The sequence below is a fragment of the Heterodontus francisci genome, chromosome 1, assembly GCF_036365525.1.
Source record: "Heterodontus francisci isolate sHetFra1 chromosome 1, sHetFra1.hap1, whole genome shotgun sequence".
NCBI lineage: Eukaryota > Metazoa > Chordata > Chondrichthyes > Heterodontiformes > Heterodontidae > Heterodontus > Heterodontus francisci.
The window spans coordinates 24568715-24590533 of record NC_090371.1 but is presented as its reverse complement, the minus strand read 5'-3'; the positions used below and the strand labels follow the sequence as shown (position 1 = coordinate 24590533).

The 21819-nt window shown below is 43.3% G+C and overlaps 1 protein-coding gene across 2 annotated transcripts in view; it reads left to right on the top strand.

Annotated features, from left to right (window-relative positions):
• Positions 1 to 21819, top strand: part of dnaaf9 (dynein axonemal assembly factor 9) — a 265646-nt gene that overhangs the window by 97516 nt on the left and 146311 nt on the right. For both annotated transcript variants that reach the window (XM_068028730.1, XM_068028729.1), the window contains exons 18-19: positions 7285 to 7355; positions 11627 to 11677. In XM_068028730.1, coding sequence (XP_067884831.1) covers positions 7285 to 7355; positions 11627 to 11677 — 122 coding nt within the window. The remainder of the gene's footprint in view (positions 1 to 7284; positions 7356 to 11626; positions 11678 to 21819) is intronic.

Below are 21819 nucleotides of genomic sequence, written 5' to 3'. Positions count from 1 at the left end.
CTCCAAATTTGCAAATGACACAAAACTGGGTGGGAGGGTGAGTTGTGAGGAGGATGCAGAGGGGCTTCAGGGTGATTTGGGCAAGTTGAGTGAGTGGGCTAATACATGGCAGATGCAGTATAATGTGGATAAATGTTAGGTTATCCACTTTGGTAGCAAAAACAGGAAGGCAGATTATTATCTCAAGGCTATGAACTGAGAGGGGGGAATATGCAGCGAGACCTGGGTGTTCTTGTATGCCAGTCACTGAAGGTAAGCACGCAGGTGCAACAGGCGGTAAAACAGGCAAATGGTATGTTGGCCTTGATGGCGAGAGGATTCAAGTGTAGGAGCAAGGATGTCTTGCTGCAATTATACAGGGCCTTGGTGAGGCCACACCTGGAATATTGTGTGCAGTTTTGGTCTCCTTATCTGAGGAAGGATGTTCTTGCTATAGAGGGAGTGCAGCAAAGGTTTACCAGACTGATCCCTGGGATGGTGGGACTGACATATGAGGAGAGATTGTGTTGGTTAGGATTATATTCGCTGGGGTTCAGAAGAGTGAGGGGGTATCTCATAGAAACCTATACAATTCTAACAGGACTTGACAGGGTAGATGCAGGAAGGATGTTCCCGATGGTGGGGGAGTCCAGGACCAAGGGTCACAGTCCTGAAAGATTTACCCCGTATCCTTAGACTGAGATGAGAAATTTCTTCACCCAGAGAGTGGTGAACCTGTGGAATTCACTACCACAGAAAGCAGTTGAGGCCAAAACATTGTATGTTTTCAAGAAGGAGTTAGATATATCTCCTTGGGTCTAAAGGGATCAAAGGGTATGGGGCGAAAGCAGGAACAGATTACTGAGTTGGATGATCAGCCATGATCATAAGCAGGCTGTAAGGGCCAAATGGCCTACTCCTGCTCCTATTTTCTATGTTTCTGTCTTCTATGACATGTGCCTTTTAGATGGTGGACCGGCTTTGGGCAGTTAGGAAGTGAGCTACACGCCGCAGAATTCCTAGCCTGTGACCTGCATTTGTAGCCACAGTATCTATGTGGCTGGTTCACTTCAGTTTCTGGTCAATGATAGCCTCCCAGGATGTTTGATGGTGGGGGAAATTCAACGTTGGTAATGTCGTTGAACATTAAGGGGAGATGGTTAGATTCTGTCTTGTTTGAGATGGTCATTGCCTGGCACTTGTGTGGTGCAAATCTTACTTGCCATTATTCAGCTCGAGCCTGGATGTTGTCAGGTCTTGCTGCATCTGGACATGGGTAGCCTCGGTATCTGAGGAGTCGCGAATGATTGTGCAATCATCAGCAAACATCTCCACTTCTGACCTTATGATTGAAGGAAGGTCATTGATGAAGCAGCTGAAGATGGTTGGGCCTTGGACACTACTCTGAGGAACGCCTGCAGTGATGTCCTGGGCCTAAGATGGTTGACCTTCAACAACCACAGCCATCTTCCTTAGAGCTAGGTATGACTCCAACCATAGGGGAGTTTTACCCCGATTCCATTGACTCCAGTTTTGCTAGGACTCTTTGATGCCATACTTGGTCAAGTGCTGCCAGACCTGCTGAGTATTTCCAGCACTTTGGTTTTATTTCAGATGTCCAGCATCCACAGTATTTGGCTTTTATTTTACTGCATAGACTGGACTTGCATTCCCTTAAATACAAGATTAACAGGTCATCTAATTGAGTTGCTTAAGATGAACAAAAGATTTGATCGGATAGATAGTGACAATCTCCTCTGGTAGGAAAATCCAGAACAAGGAGTAAACCAATTAGTCACACAAGGCTAGTGGCAATCTCAGACATCCTCCCAAAAAGTTGTTGAGGTTGGGAGTCAGTTGAAAATTTCAGAACTGAGATTGGTAGAGTTTTGTTAGACATGGGTATTAAGGGTTACTGATCCAAGGTAGATGGGTGAAATTGAAATATAACCAGCCATGATCTAATTGAATGACAGGGCAGGCTCAAGAGGCTGAATCGCCTACTTCTGTCCCTATTTCTGTTCCTTTGTCCCTGTGTATTGGGGGCCTAATATTATTTAAAAATAGATCAAATGTAATCTGTAGCAAACATTTGACTTTTAATGTACAGAGAACATTTTTGTTTGCTATGAACTCATGCATTTTTTGGTATGAAGTAATATTGGGCACTATTGAGAACATATGTCAATTTATATGAAATCATAGGAAGTTTATGGCACAGGAAGAGGCTACTTGGCCCATCGTGTTTGTGCTGGCCAAAAAACAAGCCACCCAGCCTAATCCCACCTTCCAGCATTTGGTCCGTAGCCCTGCAGGTTACAGCACTTCAGATGCATATGCAGACAGCTTTGAAATGAGTCAAGGGTTTCTGCTTTTCAGGCAGGAAGTTCCAGACCGCCTCCACCCACTGGGTGAAAAGTTTTTTCCTCATCTCCCCTCTAATGTTTCTACCAATCACTTGAAATTGATGCCCCTTAGTCATTAACCTCTCTGCTAAGCTGAATAGGCCCTTTGCATCTACTCTATCCAGGTCCCTCACAGTTTTGTACTTTTCAATTAAATGTGTCCCCTCCGCCTTCTCTGTTCCAAGGTGATCAACACCAGCCTATCCAATCTTTCCTCATAGCTGTATTTTTCCAGTTCCGGCAACATCCTCGTAAATTTGCTCTGTACCCTCTCTCGTGCAGTTACATCCCCTCATGTAATGAGGTGACCAGAGCTACATATAGTATTCAAGTTGTGGCCTGACCAATGAGTTATACAGTTCCAGCATCACTTCCCTGCGCCTATATTCTATGCCTCGGCTAATGAAGGAAAGGATTCCATATGCCGCCTTAACCACCTTATCGACCTATCCTGCTACCTTCAGGGATCTGTGGACATTCGCTCCAAGGTCTCTCATTTCCTCTACACCTCTCAGTATTTTCTCATTTATCATGTATTCCTTTGCCTTGTTTGACCTCCCCAAATGCATCACCTCACACTTCTGCGGTCGAATTCCATTTGCCACTTTGCTGCCCACCTGACCAGTCCATCGCTATCTTCCTGCAGTCTATAACTATCAACCACACGGCCAATTTTTGTGTCGTCTACAAATTTCTTGATGATGCCCCCTACATTAACAATTTGGGTGTAAATATATGACACAAAAAACAGGGGACCTGGAATTGAAAGTCTGCCATGTGGATCCTTGTCAAAAGCCTTGCTAAAATGAACTAACTGGATTATTGTCGCTTTAAATGCCAATCAGAAAATTTTTGTTGTGGATGGCTGATTATGTGCTTGTTTCAAGGGAATTTCCTTGACCTGTATGTTCTCAGTCCAAGAAGGAAGGAGGCATTGCTGAATCTGGTGCTGGGTAATGAAGTGGGCCAAATGGACCAAATGTCTGTGGAAGAACATGTGGTCAAGAGTGATCATCGTATCATATTCATCATGGAGAAGAGCAAGGAACAATCTAAAATAAAACTTTCAAATTGGAAGAGGGCCAATTTCAATGTGATGGCAAGGGTAGAATGGAACCAAAGGCTGAACAGGAAACCTGTTACGGAACAATGCGTGATATTTAAGGAGATGTTTCAGGTACAGGCTAGGTACATTCCAAGCAACTTATCGCAAGGGCGAAAGTTAGGGGAACCCAAGTGGGACTAGTTGGATGATGAGGGAGATAGAGAATGAGATTAAACCAAAAAATGGTGTGTGATGCGTCACAGCTGAATTCTTCAAGGGAGAACCAGGCCAAATACAATAAGTTGAGTGGGTAAATGAAGAGCAAAGAAAGACTGGCAAAGAGAACATGAGAATAGAATGGCAATCAACATAAAAGGAATCCAAAATCATCTTGCATGTAAATAGTAAAAGGGTAATAAGAAGTGGAGTGGGGGCCTGTTAGGGACAAAGAAGGTGATAGATGCTTGAAGGCGCAGGGCAAGGCTGGAATATTTAGTGAGTATTTTCTATCTGTTTTTACTGAGGAAGAGGATGCTGACAAAATATTGGTGGAAGTGGAAATGTTAGGGGTGCAAAATGATAGGCTGTTCTGGAAAGGCTGCCTGTGCTTAAGAGTGGATAAGTTGCTTGGTCTGGATGGCTTGTATCCCAGATTGCTAAAGGAGGTTGGGGTGGAGATAGCAGAAGGGCTTGCCATAATTTTCCAATCTTCACTAGATGCGGGGGCGATGCCAGAGGTTTGGAGAGTGGCATATGTAATGCCCTTATTCAAGAAAAGGTGTAAGGACATTCCTAGTAACTACAGGCTGGTCAGTTTGAGTGGTGGGTAAGGTTTTAGAATCAATAATGGAAAAAGTCAACAGGTATTTGGGAGAGGTTTGACTTAATTGAGGAGACCCAACAAGGAGTTGTAAAAGGCAAATCATGCTTGATTAAGCTATTTGAATTTTTTGATGAAGTAACAACGAAAGTTGGTGAAGGGAAAGCAATGGATCATGTCTTTATGGATTTTAAGAAAGCTGATTAACAACATTGAGACTCATGCATAGGAGGGGCAGTGTTAGCTTGGATAAAAGATTTGCTTAAGGACAGGAAGCAGTGAGTTGTGGTAATAGTTCTTTTTCAGACTGGAGGATCGTAGACAGTGGTGTTCCCCAAGGGTCAGTGCTGGTACCACTGTTTTTTTTGCTATGTATAAATGACTTGAATCTTGGAATAGAGAGTAAAATTTTAAAATTTGATTATACCAAACTTGGATTCATGGCGATCAGTGAGGATAGTACCAGTCGACTTTAACAGAATATAGGCTAGCAGAATGGGTACCTAAGTGGCAGGTGAAATTTTAAAGAGAATTTTGGCGTGATGTATTTTGACAGAAGGGATAGGAAGAGGCAATATGGACTAAATAACACCGTTCTAAATAGTATGCAGGGACAGGGAGACCTGAGAGTGCATGTGCATAGATGTTTGAAGGTGGCAGGACATGGAGAGTGGTCAGCAAAGCATATAGACTCTTGGGTTTCATAAATAGAGGTGGTGTGTACCAAAGCAGGGAATTGATGCTGAACCTGTATGAAGCCCTGGTTAGGCCACAACTAGAGTATTGCACCCAGTTCTGGTCACAACACTTAAGGAAGGATGTGAGGATCCTTGAGAGACTGATGTTCGAACTTTGCCGAAGGCTACACTTGACTTGGCAATTGTTGCATGTGTCTCGACTTTGATATAGACAGCTCGAGAGAGTGTGCTGCCGAGATAGGTGCACTTATTTGCTGCTGACACGTTCTGATCATGGACTGAAATCTTGGTCTCGAGCTAGGGCTTTCCTGGAGCAGGCTGGTACATTCAGTTTTCTTTGTGCTGATCGTAAGGCCAGAGTTGTCGCATGCATTGATGAACATGTCCGTGCTGCATGGCATGTCCAGCTCTGACCTGGCAACTAGTGTGCAGTCATTGGCCAACAGGAAATTGTGAATTATGTCCTTGGAGACCTTGATTTTTGACAGAGTCGTCTGGGCAGCAGATTGAACAGCTTTCGGACCATGCAATATCTGATTTCAATGCCAGAATCACCATCATGAAAACCATTTGAGAGCATGGTGGAGAAAAACATGTTGAGTAGGATTGGTGATAGCATGCAGCCCTGCTTAACTCCATTAGTAACTGGAAATGGGTAAGACGACAACATCATCCAGGGTATGCGTGAGTATGCCGTCGTGGAACTGTAGAACCATTGCGATGGGGAGGCAGTGGTGTAGTTGTTATGTCACTAGACTAGTAATCTAGAGGCCCAGGCTAGTGCTCTGGGGACATGGTTTCGAATCCCACCATGGCAGATGGTGAAATTTGAATTCAGTTAATAAATCTGGCATTAAAAGCTAGTCTAATGGTGACCATGAAATCATTGTCGATTGTTGTAAAAACCCATCTGGTTCACTCGTGTCCTTTAGGGAACGAAATCTGCTGTCCTGACCTGGTCTGGCCTAAATGTGACTCCAAACCCACAGCAATGTGGTTAATTCTTAAGTGCCTCTGAAATGGCTGAGCAAGCCATTTAGTTCAGGGGCATTTGGGGATGGGCAACAAATACTGGCTTAGCCAGCGACACCCACATCCCACGAATGATTTAAAAATAATGAATTTCTCAGGGTAGTCGAATTTCTCTCTTAACTTCCAAAGGCCCTTATGACTGGCTGTGTCGAAGACTGTGTGGAATAATACAGCACAGAAGGAGGCTCTTTGGCCAGTAGTGCCTGTGTGGCTCTTTGACAGACCTATTCAATTTATCCCACACCGCTGCTCCTTTTCCACGTCCCAGAAATTTGTTTTCCCTTTCAAATATTAATCCAATTCTCTTTTGACTGTTATTAAATCTGCTTCCTTTTCAGACTGTGTATTCCAAGTTACAACAACTTGCTTTGTGAAAGGAATGTTTTCTCAAGTTGTCTCTGGTTTTTCTGCCAATCATCATATATTGGTGTACTCTAATTGCCAACACTTCTGCCATTGGAAACGGTTTCTTATATTTACTGAAACCATTCAAGAATTTTCACGCCTCTGTCAAATATCCTCAACCCTTTCTGCTCTTAGGAAAGCAATCCCAACTTCTCTAGCCCCTTCACATAAATCAAGACCCTCATCTCTAGTACTGTAGGAAATCTCTTCTACACCCTGTCTAAGGCCTTCATATACTTGCTAAATTGTGGTGCCCTGATTTGAACACAATATTCCAGGTGGGGCTTAACCAGTGTTTTATAAAGCTTCAATATAACTCCCTTTCTTTTGCACTGTGCTTCTATTTATAAAGTAAAGGATCCTGTAGGTCTCTGAGCATTTTCAACATATCCTGCCACCTTCGAAGATTTGTGCACACATTTCCCATGGTCTGTCTTTTCCTGCACCCCCTTTTAAGAGATGCATTTAGTTCATATTGTTTCTCATTCATCCTACCAAATTATATCCCTTCACATTTTTTTTTGCATTGTATTTTATCTGTCATGTGTCCACTCACTCCACCAGCCTCTTGAAGCCTATTACTATCTTTGTCACTGTTTACTACACTTCCAATTTCATGTCCTTTGCAAATTTCAAAATGCTGCCGTGTACCCCCCACTCTAGTTCATTAACCTGTGTCAAAAACATCAGTGGCTCTAGTACTGAACCTCAGACATCTACTGTATGCTTCTTTCCAGCCTGAAAAACTACCGTTTTGCCCCTACGTTCTGATTTCTGTCCCTTAGCCAAATTTGTATCCATGCTGCCATTTTTCATTCACTCTCATGGGCTTCAATTTTTCCAACATGTTGGAGGTAATTTGGCAAAATAATTTGAAATATTGATCTTTTTTCACTGCAGATGGCACTGTGTCTACAGATAGCAACTACATGATTGTCACAGCAACTGTGCCTCGATATGTCTCCTGGATGGTAAGTAACTTTATTTGTTCACAGGATGTGGGTGTCACTCTACTGCAGTCTCACTTATTCACTACAGCCTTGTATCTTTTTTTTATTAGTTCATAAGATGTGGGCGTTACTGGGAAGGCCAACCTTTATTACCCATCTCTAGAGTTATACAGCACCGAAACAGGCCCTTTGGCACGTCGTGTCTCTGCCGGCCATCAAGCACCTATCTATTCTAATCCCATTTTCCAGCTATGGCTTTTCAAGTACTCATTTAGATACTACTTCAATGTTGTGAGGGTACCTGCCCTTCAGGCAGTGTGTTCCAAATTCCAACCAACATCTGGGTGGAAAACATTTTTCCTCAAATCTCCTGTAAACCTCCTGCCCCTTACCTTAAATCTAGTATGTTGTATTCGCTGCTCACAGTGCGGTCTCCTCTACATTGGGGAGATCAAACGCAGATTGGGCGACTGCTTTGTGGAACACCTCTGCTCAGTCCGAAAGCATGACCCCATGTTGATGGCCATTTCAACACAACCCCTCTGTTCTCAAGCCCACATCTCTGTCCTGGAATTGCTGCAGTGTTCCAGTGAACATCACAGCAAGCTCGAGGAACAACTTCTCATTTACCGATTTAAGCATGCTACAGCCTGTCAGACTGAACATTAAGTTCAATTATTTCAGAGCATGACTGGCCCCCTTTTAATTTTTAATTTTTCATTATTTTTTGTTTTTTATTTGTTTTACTTTAGTTTGTTTTACTTCTACTGTGCCTACCCACTTTTTTTTTTCATATTTGTTCTTTGGGCCAGGGCTGTTCATTTTTTTGTCAATTAACACCATCTCTGCACTAACGCTTTGTCCTTCACCACACCATTAACACACCGTTTGCCTTTGCTCCATGACCTTCTGGTCAGTTATTCTCTGTAACCTTGTCCTATCAACACCTCTTTTGTTATCTCTTGCCCCACCCCTGCTTTATTTGCCTAAAACCTATTACTTTTCTAATATTTGCCAGTTCTGATGAAGGGTCACTGACCTGAAATGTGAACTCTGCTTCTCTCTCCACAGATGCTGCCAAACCTGCTGAGTATTTCCAACATTTCTTTTTATTTCAGATTTCCAGCATCTGCAGTATTTTGCTTTTATTTACTTAAATCTATGCCCCCTATTTATTGACACCTCCACTAAGGGAAAACGTTTCTTCCTATGTACCCGAAAGGCCGACTCGGGTCTGCAAATGAAACCCGACCCAACCCTCAGTTAACCTGCCTTCTGCTTATCTGCACAAGTTTTAAAAAATTGTAACAAAACCATCTTTCAAGTCCAAGAAGTACATTAACATTGGAGCCACTTACCGGATGTGGTGAGAGAGTGTGTCTGACTTAGTGCGACCCGAACCCAACACATTCTGTTGCTTCATGTTTTCCAATAGTTTCCCTACCACTGATGTTGCCCTTGAGAAGATGGTGGTGAGCTGCAGTCCATGTAGTGTAGTTGCACCCACTGTGCTGTTAGGAATGGAGCTCCAGGGTTTGGATCCAGTGACAGTGAAGGAATGGCGATATACTTCCAAGTCAGGATGGTGTGTGACTTGGAGAGGAACTTGCAGGTGGTGATCTCATGTGTCTGCTGCCCTTGCCCTCCTAGGTGGTGGAGTTCAAGGGTTTGGAAGGTGCTGTCAAAGAAGCATTTGATAAGTTGCTGCATTGCATCTTGTAGATGGTACACATTACAGCCATAGTATGCTCGTGGTGGAGGGAGTGAATATTTAAGGTGATGAATGGGCTGCCAGTCAAGTGGGCTGCTTTGTCCTGGATGGTGTTCAACTGGTGTATTGTCTCCAATTCTGGCACCACGCTTTAGGAAAATGTGAAGGCTTTGGAGAGGGTGCAGAGAACATTTACGAGAATGGTTCCAGGGATGAAAGATTTCAGTTCAGTTTCGTGGATAGATTGGAGAAGCTGTGGTTGTTATCCTTAGAGAAGAGAAGGTTGAAAATAGATTTGATAGAGGTGCTCAAAATCATGAGGGGTCCAGGCAGAGAAACTTTCCCATTTGCGGACTGCTTGAGAACCAGAGGTTACTGATGGAAGGTGAATGGCACAAGAACCAATGACGACATGAGGAAAAACTTTTTTTCGCTCATGTAGTTGGGATCCGGATTGCACTGCCTGACACTGTAGTGCAGGCAGATTCAGTTGTGGCTTTGAAAAGGGAATTGAGTAAGCACCAGAAGAGAAAATTTGCAAGGCTATGGGCAGAGCGTGGTGGAGTGGGACTAGCTGAGTTACTCTTGCAGAGAGCCAGCACGTCCTGATGGGCCGCATGCCCTTCTTCTGTGCTGTAACCATTCTATGATTCGAAGAAAAACCTGGAAAATAGCATCTCTGACAGACCTACATCCTGATTCAGAGTCACTTTGAGCCTGCTAAACAAATACTGTTGACACCCTCTGTGCTAGCTAGGGGCATTTATATAAATGAGCATGCTGGCCTACAGTCATAAGTAGAATAAATTTCTTATCTCTCTCTTCAAAAAAAAAATAAATATTGTGGTAATGTAGTAATAATAATCCTGGACTTAGGAATCCAGAAGCCTGGAGTAAAAATCCACAATGGCAGTTTGAGAATTTGAGTTCATGTGGCAAGACCTGAAAACAAAGTTATAAGTAAAAAGTGACTGTGGCATTGTTGGATTGTTGTAAAAATCCAACTGGTTCTGAATTTTTTGTTTTGCGAGGGAGACGTGACATCCTTATCTGGTCTGACTGAGACTTCAGTCCAACACCAACTTCATTGACTCTTAACTGTCCTCTAAAGTGGCCTTGCAAACATACACACATATATCTGGATGGGCAATAAATGCTATCCTTGCCAGTGCACCCACATCCTGAGAATTAATTTTTATAATTTTTTAACAAAAATCTTTAAACTGAAGGCATGCTAACTAATATTGATTATCGTGCTGCATTGCTTCTTTAGTCATTACTCCATTCTGCAACAACCTTTTAAAAAATCTTTTTATGTGCACAATTACTGCCCACAAATGTTTGTTGCGCCTCAAACTTAGATGAAGCAACAAAAACGAGTTAGATAATTTTTTCATAATATACTGACTACCCAGTCCACTGCTGAAGAAAACCTTGTATCACAATACATGAAATGTGGCCTTGTACAATTTCTCAGTTCATTGCACTTTCACCTGGGGATGAACTGGAGATACCTGTCTTTTGAGTTAAGAGCCTTAAAGATTCCTGTGTGCAGGTGCTTCCTCCAAATAACTATCCTATATTTTCTGCTTGAGTAGCAAACTGCTTCCTTGGTGAGACCATATGCAGATTAGGTGACTACTGTTGAACCTCACTAACCATATAAATTTCCAGTATTTGCAATTTTAAAAAAAAGCTCTTCAGTATTGATCATTTAAATTACTGATTTTATATAGGTGATCCCCTGGATATTGCAGACCTACACAGATAATTAATAATGACTCACTATTATGTTTTCTGCTGGTTTATATCCATTTTTAATTTGATTTTGTTGCCCCCCACAATTTGGAATGGATCCAAAAATAGAAATAAATGTAGCTAATTCAGAAAACTGTGTATTGCAGTTCTATTTATTTTGTTTTTCAAAAACAGAATGTTCTCATAATGTGCTTGACCTTTATTTTTCTTCGTCAAATCCTTTAAATGTCTGATCTCCCCTGCTATATCTTTCACCCGTTCTTCTTTACTGGCAGCCTGTGTAGTTATTTTGCCCTTTTATGCCATTAACTGTTCTTCTTGAAAGAAAATTAACCCGAGGTGTACTTTGCATTTGGTCCGTTATCTTTACAATGATATCTATCTTTTCAGCTCAGAAATCCATCCAAAAATGCTACTTTATTGACAGGAACAAAGACCAATGTCTTGGCACCTGCTTAATTTTATTTGGATGTTTCTTTAAAATTTCAGAAATAACAATTTGGCATTGATGCTAATAATGCCGCAGGCCTATACTTTTCGCCATTGATGTAGTCAGATTTAACTAGGTTTACTTTTGTAAATCACGAAAACTATTACTAATACTTTGTTAGAACGTTTGTTTTATTTTGAACCCTAATTCAAAGTGCTCCTTTCTGTCCCTCATCCAGTTAATTTGCATTTGCTCCAATTGTGACTGGGCAGCTGGGAGTTGAGTATTTCCATTGCAGTCAAAACTTATTTTGATTTTCATAAAATGGGAATTCTGAAAAGATGCATTCAAATTATGTTAAGGTATTTTGTATTCTTTGTTTTTCTTCACAAGGTTGAAGATGCTGAGGTGAAACTTTCAGAAGAAGCTCAGCAAATAGTAAAGGTAGGTCCTGTTTAAATTGAAAAAAATTAGTAATTATGTAGTTCGTAACTATTAATACATTTACTCTGGGAGTTCAAATTATTAACAGTGCCAGGAATAATAGAATTTTTGGGATGTTATGGCCTGATTCTAAAGTCGTAGTTCCAAATCTGGCTGTTGATTTTGCATTCTGAAGTAGTTTTACTGCACATTCAGGATTTTAACTTTCATAAATGTGAAACTGCACTTTGCTTCAATGGCAAGAATGCGTCATACAATATCTGAACTTGGGGAAAAGTTAGAAAAATTTATATAGGTCCAAATTTACTATGTCTTATCATGTAATATCTTAATGTAATGTGTAAATTAGATTGAAAGTTGTCTTTTTTTGTGTCTGTTGTTAGCTTTGACTGTATTATGACTCAAGTTGTTTGTTTTCTGTTTCCTTATTGGCTAATTTGTGTATTTTTCCTTTTCTGATTTGGTTTTATTCAATACAACTAATGAATAACTATTCTCTTCAATGACATTCGACTAAAAAAAAAAGTTCTGTGAATCACACCCATTAAAAATAACTTTTTCCCCAACCCACCCCCTCAAAAAAAAAGTATTTAGCATTGCAGTTCCTTGTCCAGACCAATATGAACCACTGAAAACTTGTTTGCTACAAATCCACCAAGAATTGTAGATCATTAGCAGCCACTCCTTCCTCAATTCAAATATATTAAAATTTGTATTAAATTTGCCTACTGTCCACAGAATTACATTTCCCTGGTGCCATTTTAACTTTTTTTTGTGTAAATAAGTTAAGAATCGCTGCACAGTCATCCCTCTGATTTCCCCATACTTTCACCTAGCAACACAGGACAAAGCCATTTGGCCCATTGTGCTTGTGTTGGCTCTTAGAAGGAGATATCCATTCTTTCCCTACAGTCCTGAAAATGTTTCCTTTGGAGTTCACTTCCTTCGCAGAGGAACTTTTAAGAGCCTTCTCTATTCTGTCTCTGCTGAGTGTGCAGAAGCCTGCTGCAATTTGTTTACCATGAAGAATCAAGGGTAACATTTCCCAGGAGCATCCTCGAACAAGACTTATTGTGGCCTGCTCCCTCCCAATGTGTCTGTGCTTTTCTTTATTCAGCTTATTTTGCTTGCACAGTTTTCCCATATGAATGTCTAAATGTGTTACAGAAGTAGAGTTGAGAGGTAGAACTGAATAAATAGAAATGGTAAAAGGTGAGAATGAAAGGAAAAGGAACAGTGATAAAGAGCAGTGAAGATGTTGAAGGTCTGGAAAAATTATTTGTGTTCGTGATAAAAGGAGATGCCCTGTTTAGCAAGTGATAAAGATTTAAGAGTCGTTTAAGAAATTATGAGAAGAGAGGGCAAGAGACTTTGTTTTGGAGGAAGTGGAGAGAAATAGTCAAACATGGGGTGAGGACCATGAAAGGAAAGAAGGCCCTGTTGAGCTAGTTCTTTACACAGTACAACATTGCTGCTACTTGCCTTATTTCTTCTCTTGCCAAAACTCCCGCCTGTGTTTTCAAGATATGATGTCTCCAAAATATTAAGAACTGGCCTCCCTACCTCAAGCTCCTACAAGCTTCAACTCAACCAAAACATGGCCTCACTAACATTGTTTCACACCACTATCAACCCGAAATGGTCCTTCAGCTCTGCCATTGGTGAGCACTCGTTAAGCTCCTAAAATTGTTCTCCCTCCCAGTGGAAATGATGGTCTCCTTGAGGCTGTGCATTCAGACTTCTGAAAGTGGAAAAAACAATTTACTCATGCTGTCAGAACACTGTGGATTACACTGAAGCTGGTGCAAACAGACGCCCTCAAAAAACATGTACTTACTGATAGTTGCAAATAATAGGTACAAACTAAATCTTGAAACCACAGACAGCCTTCAATGCTTCAGGTCCATTTGCATCTTAAAACATTGAACATAGTCATACAGCATAGAAACAGGCCCTTCGGCCCACTGCGTCCATGCCGACCATAATGCCTATCTATACTAATCCCACCTGCCTGCATTAATTCCATATCCCTCTATGCCTTTCTCATTCAAGTACCTGTGTTGCCACTTTCAGGGAACTATGTACTTGCACCCCAAGGTCTCTCTGCTCAACAACACTCCCCAGGGCCCTGCCATTCACTGTATATGTCCTGCCCTGGTTTAACTTCCCAAAATGCATCACTTCACACTTGTCTTTGTTAAATTCCATTTGCCAATCCCTTGCCCACTTTCCCAGTTGATCTATATCCTGTTGGAACTTTAGACAACCTTCTTCACTGTCCACGATACCACCAATTTTGGTGTCATCTGCAAACTTACTAATCATGCCCCCTACGTTCACATCCAAGTCATTAATATAGATGACTAACAACGGAGGGCCCTGCACCGATCCCTGCGACACACCTCCGGTCACCGGCCTCCAATCTAAAAAAACAACCCTCCACTACCACCCTCTGCCTCCTATCACCAAGCCAATTTTGTATCCAATTTGCTAGCTCACCCTGGATCCCATGTGTTCGAACCTCCTGGACCAGCCGACCATACGGGACCTTGTCAAAGGCCTTGCTAAAGTCCATGTAGACAACGTCCATTGCCCTGCCCTCGTCAATCCTCTTGGTCACCTCCACGTAAAACTCAATCAGATTCGTGAGACATGATTTCCCATGCACAAAGCCATGTTGACTATCCCTAATCAGACCATGCCTTTCCAAATGTATATAAATCCTGTGTCTCAGAATCCCTTCCAATAACTTTCCCACCACTGATGTAAGGCTCACCGGCCTGTAGTTCCCTGGCTGATCCCTGCTGCCCTTCTTAAATAAAGGCACAACATTAGCTATCCTCCAGTCTTCTGGTACCTCACCCTTGGCTAACGATGATACAAAAATCTCTGCCAGGGCCCCAGCAATCTCCTCCCTTGCTTCCCATAGCATCCTAGGATACAACTAGTCAGGCCCTGGGGTTTTATCCACTTTAATGCGCTTCAAAACCTCCAACACTTCCTCCTTTGTAATGTTGAGATGCTCCATGATATTGCTGTTCCCTCCCTTGAAATCACTAGCTTCCATACCGCCTCCATGGTAAATACAGACGAGAAGTATTCATTTAAGACCTCGCCCATTTCCCATGGCTCCACACATAGATTACCACACTGATCCTGAAGAGGACCTACTCCCTCTCTAGCTACCCTTTTACTCTGAATATACTTACAGAATCAAAGAACAAAGAACAGTACAGCGCAGGAACAGGCTATTCGGCCCTCCAAGCCTGCACCGATCTTGATGCCTGTCTGAATTAAAACCTTCTGCACTTCCGGGGTCTGTATCCCTCTATTCCAATCCTATTCATGTATTTGTCAAGATGCCTCTTAAACGTCGCAATCGTACCTGCTTCCACCACCTCCCCGGCAGCAAGTTCCAGGCACTCACCACCCTCTGTAAAAAAAAAAAATAAATAAATAAATAAAATAAATAAATAAATAAAAAAATAAAAACTTGTCTCGCACATCCCCTCTAAACTTTGCCCCTTGCACCTTAAACCGATGTCCCCTAGTAACTGACTCTTCCACCCTGGGAAAAAGCTTCTGACTATCCACTCTGTCCATGCCACTCGTAACTTTGTAAACCTCTATCATGTCACCCCTCCACCTCCGTCGTTCCAGTGAAAACAATCCGAGTTTATCCAACCTCTCCTCATAGCTAATACCCTCCAGACCAGGCAACATCCTGGTAAACCTCTTCTGTACCCTCTCCAAAGCCTCCACATCCTTCTGGTAGTGTGGCAACCAGAATTGTGCGCAGTATTCCAAGTGTGGCCTAACTAAAGTTCTGTACAGCCGCAGCCAATTTTTATACTCTATGCCCTGACCGATGAAGGCAAGCATGCCGTATGCCTTCTTGACTACCTTATCCACCTGCGTTGCCACTTTCAGTGATCTGTGGACATGTATGCCCAGATCTCTCTGCTTGTCATACTCTTAAGGGTTCTGCCATTTACTGTATACTTCCCACCTGTATTAGACCTTCCAAAATGCATTATCTCACATTTGTCCAGATTAAGCTCCATCTGCTGTTTCTCCGTCATGTCTCCAACCGATCTATATCCTGCTGCATCCTCTGACAATCCTCATCATTATCCGCAACTCCACCAACCTTTTGTGTCGTCCACAAACTTACTAATCAGACCAGCTACATTTTCCTCCAAATCATTTATATATACTACAAACAGCAAAGATCCCAGCACTGATCCCTGCGGAACACCACGAGTCACTGCCCTCCATTCAGAAAAGCACCCATCCACTGCTACCCTCTGTCTTCTATGACCGAGCCAGTTCTAGAACATAGAACAGTACAGCACAGTACAGGCCCTTCGGCCCACAATGTTGTGCCGAACCTTTAACCTACTCTAAGATCAAACTAACTACCTACCCTTCATTCTACTATCATCCATGTACCTATCCAAGAGTCGCTTAAATGCCCCTAATGTATCTACTTCTGCTACCACCGCTGGCAGCGCATTCCACGCACCCACCACTCTCTATGTCAAGAACCTACCTCTGACATCTCCCCGAAACCTTCCTCCAATCACCTTAAAATTATGCCCCCTGGTGATAGCCCTTTCCACCCTGGGAAAAAGTCTCTGACTATCCACTCTATCTATGCCTCTCATCATCTTGTACCCCTCTATCAAGTCACCTCTCATCCTTCTTCGCTCCAATGAGAAAAGCCCTAGCTCCCTCAATCTTTCTTCGTAGGACATGCCCTCCAGTCCAGGCAGCATCCTGGTAAATCTCCTCTGCACCCTCTCTAAAGCTTCCACATCCTTCCTATAATGAGGCGACCAGAACTGAACACAATATTCCAAGTGTGGTCGAACCAGGGCCTTATAGAGCTGCAGCATAATCTCGTGGCTCTTAAACTCAATCCCCCTGTTAATGAAAGCCAACACACCATGCGCCTTCTTAACAACCCTATCAACTTGGGTGCCAACTTTGAGCAATCTATGGACATGGACCCCAAGATCTCTCTGTTCCTCCACACTCCCTAGAATCCTGTCTTTAAGCTTGTATTCCGCATTCAAATTCGACCTTCCAAAATGAATCACTTCACACTTTTCCAGGTTGAACTCCATCTGCCACTTCTCAGCCCAGCTCTGCATCCTGTCAATGTCCCGTTGCAACCTACAACAGCCTTCCACACTATCCACAACTCCAGCAACCTTCATGTCATCGGCAAACTTGCTAACCCAGCTTTCCACTTCCTCATCCAAGTCATTTGTAAAAATCACAAAGAGCAGAGGTCCCAGAACAGATCCTTGCGGAACACCACTGGTCACCAAGCTCCATGCTGAATACTTTCCATCTACTTCCACCCTCTGACTTCTATGGGCCAGCCAATTTTGTATCCAGACAGCCAACTTTCCCTGAATCCCATGCCTCCTTACTTTCTGAATGAGCCTACCATGGGGAACCTTATCAAACGCCTTGCTAAAATCCATATACACCACATCCACTGCTCTTCCTTCATCAATGTGTTTTGTCACATCTTCAAAGAGTTCAGTAAGGCTTGTGAGGCATGACCTGCCCCTCACAAAGCCATGCTGACTCTCTAATCAAACTATGCTTTTCCAAATAATCATAAATCCTGTCTCTCAGAATCCTCTCCAATAATTTGCCCACTACCGACGTAAGACTGACTGGTCTATAATTCCCAGGGTTATCCCTATTCCCTTTTCTTGAACAAGGGAACAACATTTGCCACCCTCCAATCATCCGGTACTACTCCAGTGGACAGTGAGGACGCAAAGATCATCGCCAAAGGCGCAGCAATCTCTTCCCTCGCTTCCCGTAATATCCTTGGGTATATCCCGTCTGGCCCCGGGGACATATCTGTCCTCATATCATTCAAAATTTCCAGCACATCCTCCCTCTTAACCTCAACCTGTTCGAGCATATCAGCCTGTTCCACGCTGTCCTCACAAATGACCAGGTCCCTCTCACTAGTGAATACTGAAGCAAAGTATTCATTTAGGACCTCCCCTACCTCCTCCGACTCCAGGCACAAGTTCCCTCCACTATCCCTGATCGGCCCTACCCTCACTCTGGCCATCCTCTTGTTCCTCACATAAGTGTAGAACGCCTTGGGATTTTCTTTAATCCTACCCGCCAAGACTTTTTCATGTCCCCTTCTTGCTCTCCTAAGTCCATTCTTCAGTTCCTTCCTGGCTACCTTGTAACCCTCTAGAGCCCTGTCTGATCCTTGCTTCCTCAACCTTAAGTAAGCTTCCTTCTTCCTCTTGACTTGCTGTTCCACATCTCTCGTCATCCAAGGTTCCTTCACCCTACCATCCCTTCCTTGCCTCTTCGGGACAAACCTATCCAGCAGTCGCAGCACGTGCTCCCTAAACAACCTCCACATTTCTGTCGTGCATTTCCCTGAGAACATCTGTTCCCAATTTATGCTCCCCAGTTCCTGCCTAATAGCATTGTAATTCCCCCTCCCCCAATTAAATATTTTCCCATCCCGTCTGCTCCTGTCCCCCTCCATGACGATAGTAAAGGTCAGGGAGTTGTGATCACTATCACCGAAATGCTCTCCCACCGAGAGATCTGCCACCTGGTCTGGTTCGTTGCCAAGCACCAAGTCCAACATAGTCTCCCCTCTAGTTGGCCTCTCTACATATTGAGTCAGGAAACCTTCCTGGACACACCTGACAAAAACTGCTCCATCCAGTTCTGTATCCATCTTGCCAGCTCACCTCTGATCCCGTGTGACTTCACCTTTTGTACCAGTCTGCCATGAGAGGCCTTGTCAAAGGCTTTACTGTAGTCCATGTAGACAACATCCACTGCCCTTCCTTCATCGATCATCTTCGTCACTTCCTCAAAAAACTCAATCAAGTTAGTGAGACACGACCTCCCCTTCACAAAGCCATGCTGAATCTCGCTAATAAGTTCATTTGTTTCCAAATGGGAGTAAATCCTGTCCCGAAGAGTTCTTTCCAATAATTTCCCTACCACTGCGTAAGGCACACTGGCCTATAATTTCTTGGATTATCCTTGCTACTGTTAAAGAAAGGAACAACATTGGCTGTTTGCCAATGACTTTTCATGACTCCTTTTAGCCCTCCTGACTCCTTGCTTTTAGGATTCTCCTTTATCTTATCTGCCAGGGAAATCTTATGGCCCCTTTTCGCCCTCCTAATTTCCTTCCAAAGTGTACTCCTACATCCCTTATACTCCTCGAGGGACTCGCTTGATCCCAGCTACCTATACCTGACATATATGCCTCCTTCTTTGTCCTGACCAGACCCTCAGTATCCCTCGTCAACCAAGGTTTCCCCAAAGTGCCAGCCTGGCCCTTCCATGTAACAGGAACATGCCGGCCCTGAAATCTTCCGATCTCACTTTTAAAAGCCTCCCACTTGCCAGATGTCCCTTTACCTGCAAACAGACTCTCCCATTCAACTTTTGAGAGTTCCTGTCTGATGCCATCGAAATTAGCCTTCCCTCAATTTAGGACTTCAACCTGAGGACCAGTCCTATCCTTTTCCATAACTATCTTGAAGCTAATGGAGTTATGGTCAATTTTCCCAAAATGCTCCCCCAATGACAAATCAACCACCTGCCCATCCTCATTTCCTCAGAGGAGGTCCAGTGTAGCCCCTTCTCTAGTAGGCTCTTCCACATACTGCTTCAGAAAACTATCCTGGACACACTTAACAAATTCTTCCCATCTGATCCCTTAGCACTAAGGCAGTCCCAGTCAATATTAGTGGAGTTAAAATCACCTACTATTACAACCCTATAATTCCTACACCTATCTGTGATTTCCCTACATATATGCTCCTCCATTTCCCTCTGATTATTGGGGGGGCGTATAGTATAATCCCATCAAAGTGATCACCCCTTTCTTATTTCTAAGTTCTACCCATATGGCCTCGCTGGACATTCCCCCTGGGATATCCTGTGTAAGTACTGCCGTGATGTCCTCCCTAATCAATAGTGCAACTCCCCCTCCTCTCTTACTTCCACCTCACACCGGAAGCATCAGTACCCCGAAACATTTAGCTGCCAGTCCTGCCCATCCCTCAACTATGTTTCCGTAATAGCTATAATATCACAATCCCATGTACCGATCCATGCTCCGAGTTCATCTGCCTTACCTGTAAGGCTTGTTGCATTAAAGTAAGTGCAGTTTAGCCTACCAGACATTCCACGCTCCCTGTCCTGCTCCTGCCCGGCCTGCCTACTGGACTTGCTTTAACCTCTACATTTGCCTCAACTATCTCATCGGAGAGACTACTACTTTGGGTCCCACCCCCCCTGCAAGACTAGTTTAAACCCTCCCGAGTAGTACGAGCAAACCTCCCGGCAAGGATATTAGTCCCCTTCCAGTTCAGATACAACCCATCCTTCTTGTAGGTAAGTGTGAGGCAGCAGCAGGTTTAAAAAAAAAACTTTTGTTCAGTGGTGATCTTTTTACCCAGCATGGTTGTGGAGAAATCCCTGACTCTGGGCTTGAACGCTATGCAGTTCAACCACTTGAATAAATGTGTGTTACTCTGCCACTGTGGATGCTGAGTGAAGAGATCTGTTTGACACAAAATTTGAGAACTACAGGTCAGATGGGGTGGGGGGGGGGAGACGGGTATCGGAAATTGCAGGGATAGTGGCCTGAAATCTTGTGGGGTGGGGCCGGAGTGGGTTCCCTGAAATTGCAGGGATCTCGAGACTGGGGTGGAGGGAGACTGTGGGCTCAGGGGAGAGTGAGATTATGATTTGTCCACATTGAGACCATAGTACTAAGAACAATCTTTTCCAAGAACACCAGGAATAAGAGCAGAAGTAGACCATATGGCCCATCGAGCCTGCTCCACCATTCAATTTGATTATGGCTCATCTTGGGCTTCAATTCCACTTCCCTTCCCCCTCCCCATATCCCTTGATTCCCTGCAAGAGCAAAAGTCTATCTATCCCAGCCTTGAATGTATTCAACGATGGAGCATCCACAACCCTCTGGAGTAGAGAATTCCCAAGATTCAGAACCCTTTGAGTGAAGTAATGTCTCTTAATCTCAGTCCTGAATGATTGGCCTTTTATCCTGACACTGTGTCCCCGTGTTCTAGATTCCCTAACCAGTGGGAACAATCTCTCCGCTTTTACCATATCAAGCCCTTTCAGAATCAATTAGATCGCCTTTTATTTTTCTAAACTCCAGAGAATATAGAAATAAAAACAAGAAATGCTGGAAATACTCCGGTCTGGTAGCATCTGTGGAAAGAGAAGCAGAGTTAACGTTTCAGGTCAGTGACCCTTCTTCAGAACTGGCAAATATTAGAAATGTAAAAGGTTATAAGCAGGTAAAGCGGGAGTGGGGCAAGAGATAACAAAGGAGAAGGTGTAGATAAGACAAAGTCACGGAATAGTTGACCAGAAGGTCGTGGAGCAAAGGCAAACAAGATGTTAATAGTGTGTTGAAAGACAAAGCATTTGTACAGATAGGGTGTTAACGGACTGAAAATTGAACAGCCGTAAGTGCAAACATGGAAAAAAAACAGTGGGTAAGCAAACTGAACAAACTAAGATGAAATTAAATAAAATAAACAAAAAAAATTTTTTAAAAGGAAAAAGAAAAAAATAACTAAAAATAAAAGTAAAATGGGGGGCCCGTCCTGCTCTGAAATTATTGAACTCAATGTTCAGTCTGGCAGGCTGTAGAGTGCCTAATCGGTAAATGAGGTGCTGTTCCTCGAGCTTGTGTTGATGTTCACTGGAACACTGCAACAATCCCAGGACAGAGATGAGAGTAAGGGTGAGTGTTGAAATGGCAAGCAACCGGAAGCTCGGGGTTATGCTTGCGGTCTGAGTGGAGGTGTTCTGCAAAGCGGTCACCCAGTCTGCGTTTGCTCTCCCAATGTAGAGAAGACCACAGGGTGAGCAGCGAATACAGTATACTACATTGAAAGAAGTACAAGTAAATCGCTGCTTCACCTGAAAGGAGTGTTTGGGGCCTGGGATAGTGAGGAGAGAGGAGGTAAATGGGCATGTCTTACACCTCCTGTGATTGCAGGGGAAGGTGCAATGGGAAGGGGACGAGGTGGTGGGCATAATGGAGGAGTGGACCAGGGTGTCACGGAGGGAAC